Raw genomic sequence first — 19,375 nt, 5'->3', positions numbered from 1 at the left:
CCTGAATGGAACACTTGTAGGATAGAGCCTGAGGATTTGCCCAAACTGTTCTCATTTAAGTATTATTTCCTAAGCTCTGTATTTATCTAAAACAGAGATAATTTAGGGAAAAAAAAGATGTTAAAAATATATAGATAATATGTATAAAAATTCTCAATTAAAAAGGGCTACGCTTTTAATAAGTCTTATAAACTTAATGTGATTGAGAGACGCCGATACTGCTGTTTCTGTTATCTTGTGCATGAGACCTATTAGACGTGTGAAAATACTGATCCCCTGGAAAAGAAGTCTGCGTTAATATAATTGTAGATTCTATGTTGTCATATGTAGCATATCACATAGACAACTGTCTGGCTTGGAAGACTTTTTGAAATCTGATTGCTACTCAATGACTTTCTGTTTTAAAGAGTGTTAAGGGGCTTCCTTGGTGGTGCAGTGGTTGGGAGTCCGCCTGCCGATGCAGGGGACACAGGTTCGTGCCCCGGTCTGGGAGGATCCCGTGTGCCGTGGAGCAGCTGGGCCCGTGAGCCATGGCCGCTGGGCCTGTGCGTCTGGAGCCTGTGCTCTGTGACAGGAGAGGCCGCAGCAGTGAGAGGCCCACGTAACGCAAAAAAAAAAAAAAGAGTGTTAAACAGATCACATATGCAAGTAATAAGACCAAAAATCTTAACACCAATGTATACAATTAAACCGCATAGCTTATATTCTTAAAAAAAAAAAAAGCCTGGTGGGAGTTTGATTGAAACTGCCTTGAATCTATAGAACAATTTGAGGAGAACTGCTTTCTTATCAATATGGAGTCTTCCAATCCATAAACATGGTACAGCTTTCCATTTATTTAGGTCTTCCATTTTTCTCAACAATACTTTGTAATTTTCAATAAACAGGTCTTGTACATCTTTTGTCAGTTTTATATCTAAGCATTTCATATTTTAAAATTTCAATTTCTGAATATTCATTGCTTGTAGGTAGAAATACAACTAATTTCTGTATTTTGATCTTGTTTCCTGCAACTTTGCTAAACTCACTTATTACTTCTAGTAGCTTTTTTTTTCTTTTTAAGATTCGATGGGATTTTCTACACAATCATGTCTTCTGCAAATTAAATCTTACTTCTCCATTTCCAATCTTGATGTCTTTTATTCTATGCTGAGTCACTGCAGATCCATTACAATTTTTATCCTAGAAGATCCCATCTCTCTAGTTTTAAGCTCTTCAAAGTTCAAACTTCCTAGTGTAGAATTCAAGGCCTCTGAAATTGTGATTTCTTTGTCAAGTACCAACTTACCTTTCTAGCTTCATCTCCTAATATCTGTCCCATATTCTAGGCAAATGATTATGTGACATTCTTTAAACACACCAGGCTCAGTGTTTTTGTTCAAGATATTCCTCCTGCCAGAATTTTGTCGGGTTTAGGGGAAAGAACACAGACTTTGGAGTTAAGAGAACCATGTTTCAGTCTTAGCCATGCCACCTGGCTGGTAATCTGCTGTAAGGTAATGAATATCATCTAAAGTCTCAATTTGTTCATCCATAAATTCTGGGGGAAAATACCTGCCCTACCTTCCTCCAGGTTATTCTGAGGATTAAATTAAGAATATTTATAAAAGTGCTTAGTAAACTGTAAAGCTCTAAACAAGTATAAAGCATAATACTTTGAGCCCTTTCTCCATCCTATCCTTGGGGAAAATGTTCCCAATGCTATTTGGTTGTGTTATTGCTTCATCTTCCAGGTTCCTACAGCACTTTATTTCTTTAAATGGTTAATCTAAACATATCACATTATATTTTGTACAATTATACATATTTCTTTTTTCTTCTTAAACTCTGCCTTCCTTATTCATTTTTATATATCCCCAGTAGGCACATGGCTAGAAACTCAACAAATGTTAACTTGAATGGACTATTCTAAATTAGATAAACAACAGATTCAAAGTTTAATTAATAACAAATGGATTTATTATCAGGCAACTTCATTTGTGTTTATGGTAAATAATTCTCATTTTAATGCCATATGTCTGGCTATTTATTACATCATGAATGAGATATTTTAAAAATCCCTCAATCTAAGCTGCTTTGGTTAACTACATAGATAGTATCATAACTATCTAATTACCATAAAATGGTGTTCTGAAATAGAACAAAAGGAACCATTGATAAAATATTATCCTGTAGATCTAGTTAAGACTAGTTTAAAATAGCTAATCCAGGGCACTAAAAATGAAGGCAAGAACATAATAAACCCTAAGGAATATGCAACCTAAACCTGATTTAAATATTTGGTCTAAAGGCAAGGAATCACTGAAAGGTATGAGTACTGGCATTCAAACACTAAATTCCTCCTTTTCTTACAAACTTTTAAAAGCAAAATTTCTTTAATACTATTTCCTAATGTTTTTAACCTTCTGAAGAAGAAAAGGCCCTATCATTTATTATTCAGAGTTAGACCAGGTTGGCTCTGTAAGGGGTCAATTTTAACCAATTTCATACCTGTCGTTCATAGTTCTAACTGATTTCTAGTTGTCAATTTACATGGAGAGTTAAAATAGAAAATTTTACATAAATTCTCACAGACCTAGGGAAACTATTACTTCAAAAATAGCATTAACAGATAAGGATAGAAAAATAGGTTGTCATGAAAAATGTTGCCATGGTTCAGTGGAATTTATCATCTCTTTCACTTTCACTCAAAACCTCCTCGGCCACCTTCATTCATTAAGTTGACCAGATGTTGCCTCCTATTTTACCAACAATACAGAAGCCCTCAGATTTGACCTCACCTCTACCTCAGCACAAGTTATGATCCCATCCATCCCTTCGTCCAGCCCTCCAATCACAAAGGAAAATGTATCTAGCCCTTCCACCTCTCCCTCTTCCTGTGCTACAGACCCCAAGCCCTCCAGATTATCAAGAATCTTCCTCCTCTCCATCCACTGGTCAGAACAGAGAGGTCTGACAGGGAGGCATGAGGTGCCTTCCTGAGTGCTCTGTGTTCTGTACGTTGAATTGAGTGGTGGTTTCAAACATCTATATACATGTACAAATTATTTGAGCTGTACACTTATGGTTGTGCACTTCACTCAATGTAAATTACATTTTAATTAGAAAAAACACCTCCCTCCATTAGTGATTTACTCTTTCTGGTATCATTAACTCTTTTCCTCTGCAGATCCTTTCTATTATTTAAACTTGCTCAAGCTTCTGCCAAGTTAAAAAACAAGAACAACTTCCCTCAACCCACATTCCTCATTATTTATCACCTTTGCTCCCTCCCCTCTTTCAAAAGTCAAGCTCCTTCAGAGAGTTTCATATATTCATTGTCTCCTCTTCCTCCATTCCAACTGTTCCTCAACTCACTGAAATCTGGCTTCTTCCCCCACCACTTCACTCAACTAATACTCTTCTCCTCAAGGTTAACAATAACTGTGCTGTTGTTAATCTAATGGTTATTTTTTTAGTACTGCCTTATTTTTACATGTGGACCACTCTTCTCAAATGTCCCTGACACTAAACTCTGCTCCTACCTCTAGTCATTCTTTTATGGCTCCCCCTCCTCTAACAATCCCTTCCATGTCTGTGTTTTTCAGGGATTGCATCCTCAGTCATCTTCCCCCTTCTTTATTACACGCTTGGATGAGCTCTGCCACAGTTGTCTTCAATAACCATCACAACACACTGAAGACATCCAAATTGGCCTCTAGTATCTCTGGATATCCAACTGCTTCCTAGAAATCTGAAACTCATCCCAAACTGAACTCATTACAATTCCCACTTAAATTTCCTCCTTCTAATCTTCCTGTCTTAATGAATGAACACCATTATCAACCAAGCTGTCCAAATCAGGTATATGGTAGTTAACTCATGACTCATTCTTTACGTCAAAGATTCGGCACAGAACATAAGCACTCAAGAAACTCCAGCTAACATTATGTTCCTGCTGTCACTACCACCAGACTGGCTCTCTGACCGTGGGAGACATCTGCTCTAAAGCTGGTGGCAGTCTACACCCTTCCTTCCTCTACTTCTTTAGGATGTCTGTCTTTCTCATTAAACTATAAACTCACTAAGAGCAGAGACTGTCTTGTTCACTATATCCCTAGCCTATTATAGCTCCCAACAAGTATTTGCTGAAACAAATAAAAGATATAACCAAAAATATAAGTAAGCTCTTGACCAAACATGCCCAGAGCTAGGCTACACTGCTTCATTCTTGGACACTACCTCATCATCACCAAGTAGAAGAGGAGGAACGGCAGGGCCAGAAGACTGTGGACTTAAGCTCCTCAGCTGAGGAGCAGCTATGGCACTGTCACTGTGGCAATGGCAACAGAAGGAATGTGTAGCTGGGGATTGTCTTGAGCATTTGAATAGATGGTTCTGGTAAACCCTATTCCAAGTATCATTAAACATTTGCTACCTAACTGATAAAATACACCAAACTGGTGACAGTGCAGGTTAAAAAAGAAAACAGACACTGGGCTAGGTATTCTAGGTAATATTGCCTTTATTTACTATGAAGAAAACTGAAGCCAGGATTAAAATTGAAGTCGGTATGCTTCTAAAGCCTGTATTCTTTCCAGTAAATCACATAGCTCTGTCAAATGCTATTCCCTGCATCTTCTCTTATTCATCCATTTTACATGGTTTGTGATTATACAATAAAAATCTTTTTGTTCCAAGGAACAAGGGTCTGCATCTAATTAGAGCTATAGAAACTAACTCCTTCAACTCTTTTAATGGTTGCCAGAAAATAACCAGCTCCCCCAAATTTCATTGGTAATTTATTAATATAACAGAATATCACCTTTTATGACATAAAGCAGTATGGCAGAGTGGAAAGAACACTGGATTTGGAAATCAAAAGACATGTACTTGCACCCCACATTGGCAGTGTGCTGCTGACAGTCACAACTTGTGTTAAGGTCTTCCTACCTAGAATATGGCAGTAATAATAACCGTCCTATGCAGCTCTGTGGTATGTCATAAGAACCAAATGAGGTAATGCTTAAGATATATTTTTAAAATGGTAAATCACTATATAATAGTATACTAAATATTATTATAGAAAGTAATATAGTACATTGCATTCAGCTTACTCATGAGAAAAAAAGATTTTGTTTCCTACCTGTATTATATCACCAGAATTAAAACTCATTTCATCATGGTTCCTTGCTTCAAAGCAATATAATGCTCTGTAATTTACCAAAGCACTGGCTGGCTCACCTAAAGAGAAGATAATTGTCATTATTTGCTTCTTTCATATATACACATCTTTGCTATGACTCAATAAAGAGCTTGAGAAGAAAAAAACTGAGCATCAAACAGTATCATGAAAATCCATTTAATATAGGCTTGTTAGAATTTAAATATTTTCAATAGTCACAGAATCAATATAAAAACAAACAAGGATATTCGTCTTAAGTAGGAGTCAGTAAAACAGAGATGGCTTGCAGGGTGTGCCATACGCATGGATGAGGGAAGGTGGGGTGGTAATTGAGCTGTGTCAAGTGGAGGGAGACTAAGTTGCAAAAGGCTTAATTTGATCTGCGGAGGTCATAATATCATAGGGAAGAAGAGCACAAAAGGGAGGTCACAGACAGAAGGTTAGTCAGTAAACAGAGTTGACTACAGATGTATCAGTACGGTTCTAAAACAGTACAAGAGTTCACAAGTGTACTTGACAATAGATGAAAGATATTTTACTTTGCTCATTTGTAGAATAAATGCTTTAACTTAGAAAATTTTCAACACATTGTATCCTTAGTAAGGATTCAAAGGTTTGTGCAATTCAGAAGAAATACAATAATATTTAAAGTATTTTAGAAATGCACTCTGGGGTGTATCAAAAACAATGTATATCTTCTGAGAAAATTTCAGTGTGCAAAGACTTAAAACTTTACTGTTGCTTCATTAAAATAAACAGTTTAGTTATACTGGTGGAATAAAATATTTTAAACTATTTACTTCAATTATGAAAACTGTGTCAGGGTTTATGCACTGTTAGTGACGCCTATCTTCTTTTCTTTGTGTTGCTTTAAGATTTCTACCCTCAGTCTGTTTGTTTTTTTTAAATTTTCTCAGTCTGTTTTAATAAACCCACAAACTTCTCATCCAAGTTTAATTTAGCAAAAGGTCTTTTCTGACTCTAAGGATTAGCATTCATTTTAATTTTCTTTTTTTTGAATCTCATCAGAGTCTATTTTTTTCTTGTTGCTTTTGTTGCTCTGTTTCAGAAAAATCAAATCAATTATTTTCATCCTTATCCTTACTTTGTTTCTCCTCAGCTTTCCACTCCACTTCTTGAACTTTTTCTTGTGTTTTTTCTTCTTGGAGTCGCTTTTGTTTTTCTTCTTCCTCCTTTCTCAGATTTTCTTTCCATAAGTTTTCTTTTCCTTGTTTTGCTTTCCTTTACATGAAAGAAAAAGAGTTTGCATAATGTCCTAATTTTTTTATGCAAAATAAAAATGTAATAGAAGATCTTGTTCCTGACAAACTAAAGAAAAATTACGTATTTCTTATATGTTTAAATATAATCTTAGGGACTTCCCTGCTGGCACAGTGGTTGAGAATCTGCCTGCCAATGTAGGGGACACAGGTTCAAGCCCTGGGCCAGGAAGATCCCACATGCAGCGGAGCCACTAAGCCCGTGAGCCACAACTACTGAGCCCACAGGCCACAACTACTGAAGTCCACGCACCCTAGAGCCTGTGCATCACAACTGCTGAGGCCATGCACCACAACTACTGAAACCTGCATGCTCTAGGGCCCACATGTTGCAACTACTGAGCCTGTGTGCTGCAACTACTGAAGCTCATGCGCCTAGAGCCTGTACTCTGCAACAAGAGAAGCCACCGCAATGAGAAGCCCGCACACCTCAATGAAGAGTAGCCCCTGCTCACTGCAACTAGAGAAAGCCCGCGTGCAGCAATGAAGACCCAACAGCCAAAAATAACAAAATTTTTAAAAATATACAATCTTATATAGCTACGTATTTATTATATATAGCAAAGACATATTAGTAGGGGGCTGTGGAGAAACCATGGGGATCAGGGCTGAAGGGGAAAGCCAATTAATCAATCAATTAATCAAGAGAGAAACTAAGCACAAGTGGATGAGCTATAGGGAGTATGACTAACAATTTCTCACACTCTCAAATTTCTTCCTGCCAGCCAACCTCCCAAACCCAAGAAAAAAAGTGGAAAAAAACTGTAATGGAACTGTTCAGAAAACAAATCTAACAATTATATCTAAATTTCCTTCCCTTCTGTCCAGATTCTTCACAAGGACTGTTGTCAAACTCTTATTCCCACTATCCTAGCTAATCCCTGTTTTTGGGATTTAGTCATTGCTGTGAAAATAGGAAATGCTGCTGGACAGATTATCTACTTCTTATATTATCACTTAAAAGTCTTTCTCATTTGTTAGATTTTAGATAATAGAATATTTTTCCTCTATAGGTCCATACTTCTGTACATGTTTCTATGACATTTGATATAGCTGAAGCTTGGTTTCTAGCTGGTCAAGATGGTCTAAGATCAGCTTAGTTGTTTTAGTATTGGAATTAATGCTCACTGGAGTTCTTCTTGCATATACTTTTTATGATCTTACTGAAGGCATAGCAGTCACCACTAATTAGCACCTTCTTCAAGTCTCAGCACACATTATCAGGGGCTATGAAGACTGTGACTGGATGCACCCCTAGGATTTGGGGGCATTTATGCCCCACGAAGGTGAAAGTCTTGGCTTAATTCCATATCTCTATTCCTGTAATTCCTGGAGGAATTTGGAAATCCTGGATAATTCCAAAAACTGTACACCCACTCAGGCATGAACTCTTCCTCCTCATCCCCCAAATGTCTTATACTTCATACTCTTGGTTCATTATCTCACAACTAACTTCCTCTCAACCCTTTGCAAATCCTCCTACACCCTCTATCATTCTGCAGAGTGCTTTCTCTAGCACTTTCTGTAACTGACATCCAGCTCTCCTTTGAGAAGCATGCTTCTCTTGCAGTCCTTAAGCAATTCTGACCAATATTCCCTTTCCCAGGTCTCGGTAACTTTCTCTGACACTCTCCCAGGCCTAGGATGACCCAACCTACCTTTTTTTTTTTTTTTTTGCGGTATGCAGGCCTCTAACTGTTGTGGCCTCTCCCGTTGTGGAACACAGGCTCCGGACGCGCAGGCTCAGCGGCCATGGCTCACGGGCCTAGCCGCTCTGCGGCATGTGGGATCTTCCCGGACCGGGGCACGAACCCGCGTCCCCTGCATCGGCAGGTGGACCCTCAACCACTGCGCCACCAGGGAAGCCCCCAACCTACCTTTATTTAAATTCCCATAGCATTATAAACACCACTATCAGAGTACCTGCCACATATTCACTGGGATAAAGAAAAGACTAGAGAGTTAAGAGAATAAAAAATTAAATTTTGGTGAAGTTTCTATGTGCATGTTTGTGGATGAGAAACTGGTCCACGGCCAGAAGATGCTTCAGAAGTTGGACAAAGAGACCACATCTACAATGTGAAAACCTATTACCAATAGCTTGGGACGAGAAGGCAACATACCTGAGCAAATGGCCAAAAAATCAAGATGTAGTACAAAGACCCAGCTCTGGACCAATTCTACATGTTCTGATTTCTTCCCTCTACTAAAGCAGGATAATGTGCAAGGGCAATGAATAAAATGAAAATGTGTATTACTAATACAGTCTGTTGGCCTGAAAGGAATTGTAAGCAATGATGGAGAGATATCAAGATACCTGCATGTGTAAACAGAAAATTCTTACTAGCACATGACAGTCTCCATCTCTGTCAATCAAGAAGATTATTTACTACTAATGAATGAATGAATGAAAGTCATTTTATTTGAGGATGCTCTTCAGAAGACTTAATATGTGTGGAACATTCTGCATGTGACTGGATTTATTTTGATGACTGTCAATTACTTTGACAACTACTCGTTTTACTTTTTATTTTTATTTTTTTATTTTTATTTTTTTTGTGGTATGCGGGCCTCTCACTGTTGTGGCCTCTCCCATTGCGGAGCACAGGCTCCGGACGCGCAGGCCCAGCGGCCATGGCTCACGGGCCCAGCCGCTCCGCGGCACGTGGGATCTTCCCAGACCGGGTCACGAACCCGTATCCCCTGCATCGGCAGGCGGACTCCCAACCACTGCGCCACCAGGGAAGCCCTCATTTTACTTTTTAGAAATGGACTTCTTATATCTAAGGGAGAGCCCAAAATAAATTCAAATAGAAAAAAAAAAAAAAAAAAAGAAAATTCTCACACAGGGGCAACTATGTGCAGCACCGCACAGTTCCCTTGTGCAACGTTAAGTGGCACAAGTTAGGTGGCAAATAAAAGCCTTAATTTGAACTTTACTGGGTCTCCACGTCTATATTATTCTGGTATCTCTTGTTAGGGAACCACAAAAGTAGGGGTCTTAGAATAAAGAATATTATAGCTATTTGTTTAGCTGTCTGACTCTCCTACTAGAATTATGAGAAATCTAGGGGCAAGGAGTAACCCAGAGTCTACCGGCATCACAGTCAACAGTGACCACTCAGTAAAAATGTGTTAAAGTGGTTATTCTAAAGCCATTAAGAAAAGAGCCCTGCTATATGGTAAGGTGTCTTTCTTGCCTTCCCAGTAACTATTAGCTCTTTCATAGACATTATTGTCTACTCTTCTCCAGGGTAAAGAAATGTTGGTTTGTTGATATTTGTTAACTAATTATAATAATTTCTGACATTAGAGAACTTGGGAGAAACATAGGAACACATCAGAAATAGAATCTTACCGATAGAAAAAAAAATCCTGCAAAGTCTCTAAATGAATGGTTCTAAGCTTCAGATACCACAACTGTCTCACTTTTCCTTGCTATAAATGTAGGCAGTTGATATAGCTCAGATATATACAAAGAAGCCTGCATCAACATGGCATTTCTACACTCAATATTACCCTCTATAAAATTAAGTACTTGGTTTTTATGATTTTTCAGGAAACGGTAATGGATTTATTATGGAGAGAGAGAAATAATGAGTGCTTATTACCTGCAAAACACTATACTTGGTTCTTTAGTTTTATTTAATTCTGAGTTACTTATGAAGTATGCATTAATGTTTCTATTTTTCAGATGGAAAAACTGAGGTTCCAAAAGGTAAAGTGACTTAACCAAGATCATCCAGATAGTAAGTGGTAGATCAAGAATTCTAAACCAAGTTTGACTCCAAAGTCTGTATTTTTCACTAATGGAACATAAAATTGGTTACTGTAAGCTCAGTCCACAAAAGAAGGACTGAACTTCTAAAACTTAGAATCTAATTAGCATCTTAGGATAATCATTTTATTCCCCTTAATTTTTCATAGTCAAACTAAAAATATGGGCAACAAAATTAGAATTCTCATAGCAATATAGTATAATAAATTTATCAACTATATTACCTTATAGCCTCGTCTTCTAGTTTCTTTTTCTGTATTAGCTCTGATCTTTTTCTTTCAATTTCCCTCAGTTTGTCACGTTTGATCTTATAAAGTTGTTCAAGGGCTAACTGCTGTGTATTGTAGCTTTCTCTCAGTTCCTAAGGAGAAAATAAAAAGTCAACGTGGCATTGATTTAAATATTTTTGTCTTATGCAAAAATGTGGCAACTGCATTAAAAGATAAAAATCATAAAGCATGTTAAACTAAAGTAAAAAGATTAAAAGTCTTAAAAAATCTAGATGATTGAAAAATTCTTGAAAACAGTATTTAAGGTATGTGGTCAATGAGGACAAATGCATGTTAAAATCATCTGCTTTTATATTAATTCATTTCTAAGGAACATAGACTCTTTCACAAGCCAATTCTTTGATTTGGTACTTCATTTTCAATAAAAAAGCAATCTATTAAAAATACGGGGAAACAATTTGATTATAACATTTGAAGGGGAATTTTGTTCAGTCATATTTTTGACACATGTAGTTTAACCAGTTACCCATAACTTTTACCCAGTAAAATACTGAACTAAACACAGAAGCACTTATTCAATAATTTAATAATTATTCAATATTTATTTAATTTAAATAATATATTAAATAATTTAATAACTAAAAATGGAAAAGATAATGTCTACCTAAAACCATGACTAGAATGGGCCAAAATAATGAAAAGTATTCCAAACAGGAATTAAAATAAACAACTGTTTATTGAGCATCTAGCTCTGTGCAAAGTGCTATAAAGATTCACAGCAATCCAATCCAAGGCCGTCTTGACTCCCAAGTCTATAGTCCTTGTCTTCAAAGAGTTCAGTCTCAAAGTAAAGTGCCAAAATCTGGGATATAGATAAGTGCCTTCGCAGAAACTTGTGATTATCTGTTCAGCATTTCCTTTCCCTCTTCTGCTAACTGCACCCTTCCTCCTTTTGGGAAGCTGATGTACCCCCCAATCCCACCCTTGTATGTGGTTTTGATGAGTCTGTCAGATTCCGTGCTCCTCCTACTCCCACCCAAGTGTGGTCACTTGATCTAAACAATCACAGCATCTCACCTCCCTGGCAAGAATGACTGGTTCAAAGGATGTGCACATGATCCAGGCTGGGCCACAATCCCTTCCCAGGATTCAGATATACTGAAGAGGGGAGAAAGAAGTCTTTCCTTCACTAAACTCATCAAAATGGGATAAGTAAACCTGAAGCTGCTCCACTTCCTAGTGAGGCCATCAGGGGTAGGAATGAAGTCAAAACAGGAAAGAGAGAAGCAAAGATCAGAGATAGAGTTGGAGAGAGAGGGAGTGCTGGGAGGACCAAATCTCCAACTTCATTCCTGTGTCTAGGAACTGCTCCAGCTACTGATTCAGTCAATGGTCTTAGTACCCTTGCAATAACCACTCTTTTCAGCCGAACTATTTTGAACTGAATTTCTTTACTTGGAATCTACAGAATCCTGAACAAGGGAGTAGAAAAAGCCTGGGATAAGGAAGAGTAAAAAACCCCCCAAAACAAAGAAACTCCCACAAAAACCTAAAGTAAACAAATGAGACTTCATGGCAAAGGTGGGAGCTTCAACAACATTTAGATAGAATTTTGTGGTAAAAGATGTCTTGGGGCATCTATCTACACACAAAAACAAAACTCCAAACCACAAACAAACAAACAAAAACAACCTAAGCTCTACTTCTTAATATTTTATAGGTGAACCCTTTTAACTTGATTGAAATGGTAGATCTGAGTAAATGTGGTATCCAGAGACTATGCTCAAAATGTCTAAGATCAAGACTTGCAGCTTAAGACAACAAGAATACAAATACTACACTCATAGCAAAGTTTTCACAGATCTCAACAGTAGTTCTCTTTGTTGCAACTTTCTCTAAACTCTATTGACGGGACTTCCCTGGTGGTCCAGTGGTTAAGACTTCGCCTTCCAACGCAGGGGGTGCAGGTTCAATCCCTGGTCAGGGAGCTAAGATCCCACATGCCTCGTGGCCAAAAAACCAAAACATAAAACAGAAGCAATATTGTAACAAATCAATAAAGACTTTAAAAATGGTCCACATCAGGGCTTCCCTGGTGGCGCAGTGGTTTGAGAGTCCGCCTGCCGATGCAGGGGACACGGGTTTGTGCCCCAGTCCGGGAAGATCCCACATGCCGTGGAGCGGCTGGGCCCGTGAGCCATGGCCGCTGAGCCTGCGCGTCCGGAGCCTGCGCTCCGCAATGGGAGAGGCCACGACAGTGAGAGGCCCGCGTACCGCAAAAAAAAAAAAAAAGGTCCACATCAAAAAAATTGTTTAAAAAAAAAAAAAAACAAACAACTCTATGGAAAAGCGGAAGACTACAATGGTTACAATCTGTGGAGAAGCAGTGTGGTTTAGTGATAGGGCACATGGAGCACGGGTCTGGAATAAGAACGCCAAGGTCTGAATCAGGTTCTATCTGTGACTAGCTGAGTAATCTTAGGAAAGTTACTTAACAGTCTTCTCATCTGTAAAATGGGGTTAATTATAGTACATGCCTCACAACACTGCTATGAGGACTGAGTGGGTTAATACACATAAAGTGCTTACAATAGGGCAGGGCACATAGTAAGTCCTCAATAATTATTAGCTATATTATTGGCTAAAGTCATAAATAGAATTATAAGTTTAAAAGGAGAGTGAAGAGGAGTCAAATTAATGTCTGATCTTAATACGGCTGTAAGGTTAGCTCTCTAACTTGTCCTTTAAAATCCTGTTCCAAGTCTTCCTTCATTAGCCCATTCCTCCAGTGTGTGAATTAATGAGCTCCCTTGTGCTCCCCAAGACGTTCTGTGCATTCTCCTATCACAGGCAGCGTCTTCTGACTGTATGACTGTCTCCACTGGAGTGAGTTTCTTGACAACAGGACTGTCTTTCATCAAGGTATCCCCACCCAAGAGAGAGCCTGGTACAGTGTAGTTATTTAATTAATATTTACTGGATGAATGAAAATACATAAACCATAGTCTATGCATATTTATAAGATTTGAAGAGCACCACAGGGCTTCCCAAAAACATTTCCTCTGCCTGACTTACAATGATCCTAGAAACTCTTATCATTACACTCACTCCTCTGAGTTAAGTCATGCTTCCAGGAGGTCCTGGTTAAATCCATCAGTTAACTATCACTTTGCTGTACAGCAGAAATTAACACAACATTGTAAATCAACTATACTTCAATATAAAAAAAAATCTATCAGTTAACTGAAAAGAAGTAAACAATCTGCACTTACAAACAGAATTGTACTCCATATTAACGGAATAATAGATCATTCTTTTCAGGTTAAGGAAGTTCTCTTCCATTCCTAAAATTCTAATAACTTTTTCATTTTTTAACCATGAATAGATGTTAAATTTTATCAAATACCTTTTCTGCATTTAGTGAGATGAGCATACTATTTTTCTCCTTTAATCTGTTTATATGGCAAATTACAGTCAAATCATCTTTGCCTGGCTAAGATAAATCCAACTTGGTCATAATGGAGTATCCTTCTTATAAATTTCCACATTCAACTTTTCAATATTCTTTAGAATTTTTGCCTCTATGCTAAATTGGTCTCTAATGATCCTTTTTCATACTATTCTTATCAAATTTTGAGGTTTATGATAGTTTCATACAATAAGTTGGGAATATTCCCTCTTCTACATTTTGAAACAGATGTATAAGACTGGAGTTATTTATTCCTTCAGTAAAATTCTGGGCCTGATTCTCTTTTAGGGAAGATTTTAAACTATGGAATTAAAATATTTTATGACAATAGAGCTACCTAAATATTTTATTTTTCTTGAGCCAGTTTCAGCAAATTCTGATTTGTTTATTTCACCTATGTTTTCATATTTATGTGCAAAATTTTTCATAATAGTCCCTTCTCTTTTATTGTTTGCAATGTATTTAGTTATAGCTCCTTTTCACTCCTTTATTTTTATTTTTTTTTAAATTAAGTCTTGCCAAAGGTTTGATAATTTTATTAATCTATAAAGAGAGTCAAATTTTGGCTTTCTTGATTCTCTGTATTAAATATCTGTGTTCTGTTTCACTAATTTCCTTCTGCTTTTTTCCCTTTATGTTAGTCTTTTTCTAGCTTCTTAAGTTGAACACTTAGCTTATAAATTTTCATCTTTTTTTAAAAGAATATAACCATTTAAGGCCAAATCCTGACTCTCTGGTTTGAAATACTGCTCGCTACCTGTGTGACCCTGGGCAACTTAATTTACTCCTATGTGAAATGTGAACAAATAATAGGACCTACCTCATCAGGTTAATATTAAGGATTAAATAAATTAATATAAGTAAAACATTTAGAACAGTGCCAGTCACGGATAAAGCCTTTAATAAATCCTAACTATTATTAGTATATCTTGATTTATGAATTAGAAAACAGTTATTGACTCCTGATACGGAATATGGGGAATCTGCTCATTTACACTATCCACCATCTCCTCTCCATTTTCCAGTGTTTGTTATAATTTAAAAATATACTTATTCTACTATTTCATTTTCATAAACATTTGACAACATTTTGCAACACAATTTTTCTCCAAGTTTTTATTTTGAAAACTTTCAGATCTACAAAAAATTTGACTAAGTTGAAGACACTGATGCTTTCACCCCTAGAACTTCATCATTATTCTACATAACTATGGTGTCAATGTCAGTACCAAACTAAAGAAATTTAACAGTGACATAATAATCTTAATACAGAATTCATATTCAAAAGATGTTCCCTCCCAATAGTATAAATATTGTCCTTAATAACAGCTTTTTTTTTGGCTCCATAATCCAATCAAGAACCATACACTTCATTTTGTCATTGTGAGAAGATTTCATCCATCTTTTATGAGATTCACATTTTTAGAGTGTGGGTTAGTCAGTTATTTTACAGTCCAAACCACAATTTGAGTTTGTCTAATTATTTCCTTACACTTACACGGATGAAATATTTTTTGGCAAAAATAGTATAGAAGTGATGTGTCTTAAAAAAAAAAAAAAAAAAGAAGTGCTGTGTCTTTTTCAGTGCATCATATCAGGAGACACATAATGTCAGCTTCTGCCATTTGGGTAATGTTAATTTTGACTGCTTGGTTGAGGATGGCTTACCAGTTTCTGGCCTGAGTATTTTCTTTGCTCTTCACTGCCATTTCTAGATGATTATTTCTTCTTACTCTTATGAACTCCATCTTTTTCTGAGGCCCAGAATAACATCCAGCAGTACCACCCTCCCATTCCTCTTTACTGTCATCTATGGATCACCTGGTCACTGATCCTCATTCATTCATTTTCATTATTCTTCCAGTCTTTGACATCAATGTAGATGACCCCATCAAAACCTCAACTTAGACTGATCTCCTCAAACACAGGGAGGGGGAAGTGTAAGCCTGGACAAAGTGAGACAATGGCATGGACATATACACACTACCAAATGTAAAACAGATAGCTAGTGGGAAGCAGCCGCATAGCACAGGGAGATCAGCTCGGTGCTCTGTGTCCACCTAGAGGGGTGGGATAGGGAGGGTGGGAGGGAGGGAGATGCAAGAGGGAAGAGATATGGGGACATATGTATATGTATAACTGATTCACTCTGTTGTAAAGCAGAAACTAACACACCATTGTAAAGCAATTATACTCCAATAAAGATGTTAAAAGAAAAAAAAAAAAGAAAGGTAGGGGTTGAAATGGTAACCTGGGAAATATCAGTCAAGTAACAATTAAGAGCATGTGGTTTATTTGATGCTGAGTTGAAAACTATAAGAACTGGTGTGCAGGGTGCTGATAGGACTTGAGCAGCTCTGCTAAGTCATTCTAAGTGACCAGAAACTATGAATTCAAAAGCATTCTCAATGTTCATTCTTGGGGATAAACATATGTATTTCAGCACACCAGAGGAAAATTTTCCAAGTGAATATTATACAGATAAGAAGGATTAATTATCCCTTGGCATTGTTTCTTTCCTGCCTCAGAATTATTGAAAAAAATACTGAAAAACACAAATAGGATTTACGCAAATGTAAGTATTTGACAACAGATTTTCTGTATAGTTTTATAAAACATAATTATAATAAAGTGTATTTGGTTTAAGAAGGTTATAAAGTTTAAGAGCATCACAGTAGAAGGATTATAACTTTCTATTGTGATAAAATCCATCGAAAATAAAACTTCCCATTTTAACTAAAAAAAGAAAAAACAACTGATCTCCTCAACAATGATTTTTCTTTTACTCCATTTAATCTCTCATTTGCATTATTATACCCTGAATCTTGTCATCATCACAAAGAGAACTACCACTGATCAATATCCCATTTTCCAAACATAAGTTCTTATCCTTCAAGCTTTTCTTATATATGGAACATCCATTTCAACAGGTTTCCAACCTCACGTCTGAGACCTCCATTCTGCTGACCCCATCATCCTCTCTTTTGTCATCAGCACCCCTTCCTCTCTTCATATCCCTTCATGTCCAGTACATATTTCAGAGTTCATGTTTATCACAGTTACTGTGTTAAGATCTGTAGCTCCCTTGTTCCTCCCTCTCTGCCCATGTCTATTAAAACCTCAAACCCATATGAATCTATTAACCTATGTCATCATCCTTTTCCATGCTTACACATAAACAGCTGAACTTTGGTGGGGAAAAAAAAAAGACACAATTAGGCCTGCTGTTTTCAATTTAAATTCATGAACTCCAACTTCAAATAGGCATTCAAAACTGCTCAGGACACCTACTGTTTTCCTCTACTGAGCTTGCACTTCCCACCCCCACTAAGATGTGTATTTCATGCCTACTTTTCACTCCTGAAATTTCCCAATCTTCCATCATTCTTTTCACTACCAGCCAATAATCTTGCCTCATTAAGCCAGACTGGAATTCCCTCATCTTTCCATCTCAAAAGCAATAAAACTTCCTGCATCTGCATCCATCTCCTCCTAGTCTAGTTTGAGTTTTTCCATGTCCTCAACCACCCATGAAGACTCCTTGTAATGATCCAACTTGCTTCTGATTTTAGGTTTTGAAGCTATCAACTTCCTACTCTCTACCAACAAATTTAACCGACTTCACACCTATCTTATCCCCATATGTTACACTGGAAGTATTCTTGTTCTCTTGTCCTTCAATCTATGCTCCAGATTATATCTTAGTCTGCTTCCCTGGGACTTTGCTCTATCAATTATCACTACTTTATACAGTCAATCTCAATCTCTCACTTTCCTCCTCCTTCCCTTCCTCTCTCTTCTACTTTCAGTCTTGTCTTTCTTCCTTTTTTTGAATTTAAAAAATAGCCTTTACTTAAAAGAATAAATTACATGGAATCAGAAGTTTCCCTAAAACCTGGGATACATGGTTTTCTTGCTGTTTTTTGACTGATTTCTTTCTACTTTTTTCTCATAAACTCTATATACCAATACTAACTCTAAATCCTGTATATTTTCTGACTGAGAACATTCAAAACCATTCATTCATTCGACAAGTGTGTATTGCCATACATGATGTTCCATGCACTGTTCGAGGTGCTGGGAATTCAACAATGAAATATTTGGCCTGAGCCTGGCAATCATCTTTTTTAAAAAATTTTTTTGCAGTACGCGGGCCTCTCACTGTTGTGGCCTCTCCCGTTGCGGAGCACAGGCTCCAGACACACAGGCTTAGCGGCCATGGCTCACGGTCCCAGCCACTCCACGGCATGTGGGATCTTCCCGGACCGGGGCACGAACCTGTGTCCCCTGCATCGGCAGGCGGATTCTCAACCACTGAGCCACCAGGAAGCCCTGGCAATCATCTTTAAGACACTGAGATGGATAAGGTTAGTTACCTAAAAAGCTTAATTTTCTCCATTTCCATTCTTCTGTCCTAACAGAAACTACCCATTCCTCATGTATCCATATGCTGCACAAAAAGGTGATACCACTTTCAAGGGTGGTCCTAATTATTCTTTTATTTTTCAACTTTATTAAAGTATAATTGGTAAATAAAAACTGTATATATTTAAGGTATACAATTTGCTGCTTCAATACACATATACACTGTGAAATGATTACCATAATCAAGCTAATTAACATATTCATTTCCTCATATAGTTACCCCCCGCTTCTTCTCTTCTTCTCTCCCCGCCCTTTCTTTCATTCCCTCCCTCCCTTCCTCTCTTTCTTTCTGTGGTGAGAATGTTTAAGATATATACTCTTAACAATACTGTATTGTATAGTTGAAATTTTCTAATTACAGCCACCATACTGTGCAGTGGATTTCACAACTTATCCATCTTGCATGACTGAAACTTTGTATCCTTTGTCATCTTTCTTCAACAAACAAAGTTTTCCTCATGCTCTCTTTTCACTCTCCTAGAGTTGTTCACATGCACTCCACCCCTCCTCAGCTCCCATTCATTCCTGATCTGCCGCAATCCAGCCTCTGCTGGTCACTCAACTGAGTTGGCACTTTCAGTAAGGTCTTCAAAGGTCTCCTTGTTGACAATTCAATGGATACTTTTCAGTACTAAGTTAACTGACTGCTCTGTATCATTTCCAATGACTATAGAAAGCCTCTTTTCTTGCTTTCTGTAACAACAGTCAGTCTCCTGACCACTCTGACAGTATAGGTTTCATTCCCTCTTACATTCCTAAATTGCCTCTGATGAAACCTCAACAAGCAGTGAAAGGTTGGAAGGCAGGAAGCAGAAGGAATAAAGAAAAACAAGAGACAAGAATAATCTGCTAGCCTGTGGAGAATCAAATGCTAACTCAAAGAATCAGACTTCTGTGGGTGAGTACAGTCCACAAATATCATCAAACTGCACTGTATATGTGAAAAAACTTAGGTTTACATTTCTGTGTGATCTGCAGCAAAAGTTCTAAGACCAGATAATCTGGCCATTCATGCTATAACCATAAAGG

General features: G+C 37.4%; 1 protein-coding gene across 16 annotated transcripts in view; it reads right to left on the bottom strand.

The window, feature by feature from the left end:
- The window catches only part of ITSN2 (intersectin 2), a 145,409-nt gene that overhangs the window by 60,652 nt on the left and 65,382 nt on the right, over window positions 1-19,375 (bottom strand). For all 16 annotated transcript variants that reach the window (XM_067008009.1, XM_067008011.1, XM_067008013.1 and 13 more), the window contains 3 exons: window positions 10,447-10,583; window positions 6,270-6,406; window positions 5,126-5,223 (listed from right to left, as the gene is read on the bottom strand). In XM_067008009.1, the coding sequence (XP_066864110.1) occupies window positions 5,126-5,223; window positions 6,270-6,406; window positions 10,447-10,583 (372 nt within the window). The remainder of the gene's footprint in view (window positions 1-5,125; window positions 5,224-6,269; window positions 6,407-10,446; window positions 10,584-19,375) is intronic.

The sequence above is a fragment of the Kogia breviceps genome, chromosome 11 (genome assembly GCF_026419965.1).
Source record: "Kogia breviceps isolate mKogBre1 chromosome 11, mKogBre1 haplotype 1, whole genome shotgun sequence".
Lineage (NCBI taxonomy): Eukaryota > Metazoa > Chordata > Mammalia > Artiodactyla > Physeteridae > Kogia > Kogia breviceps.
This window is presented reverse-complemented; position numbering and strand designations above follow the sequence as displayed.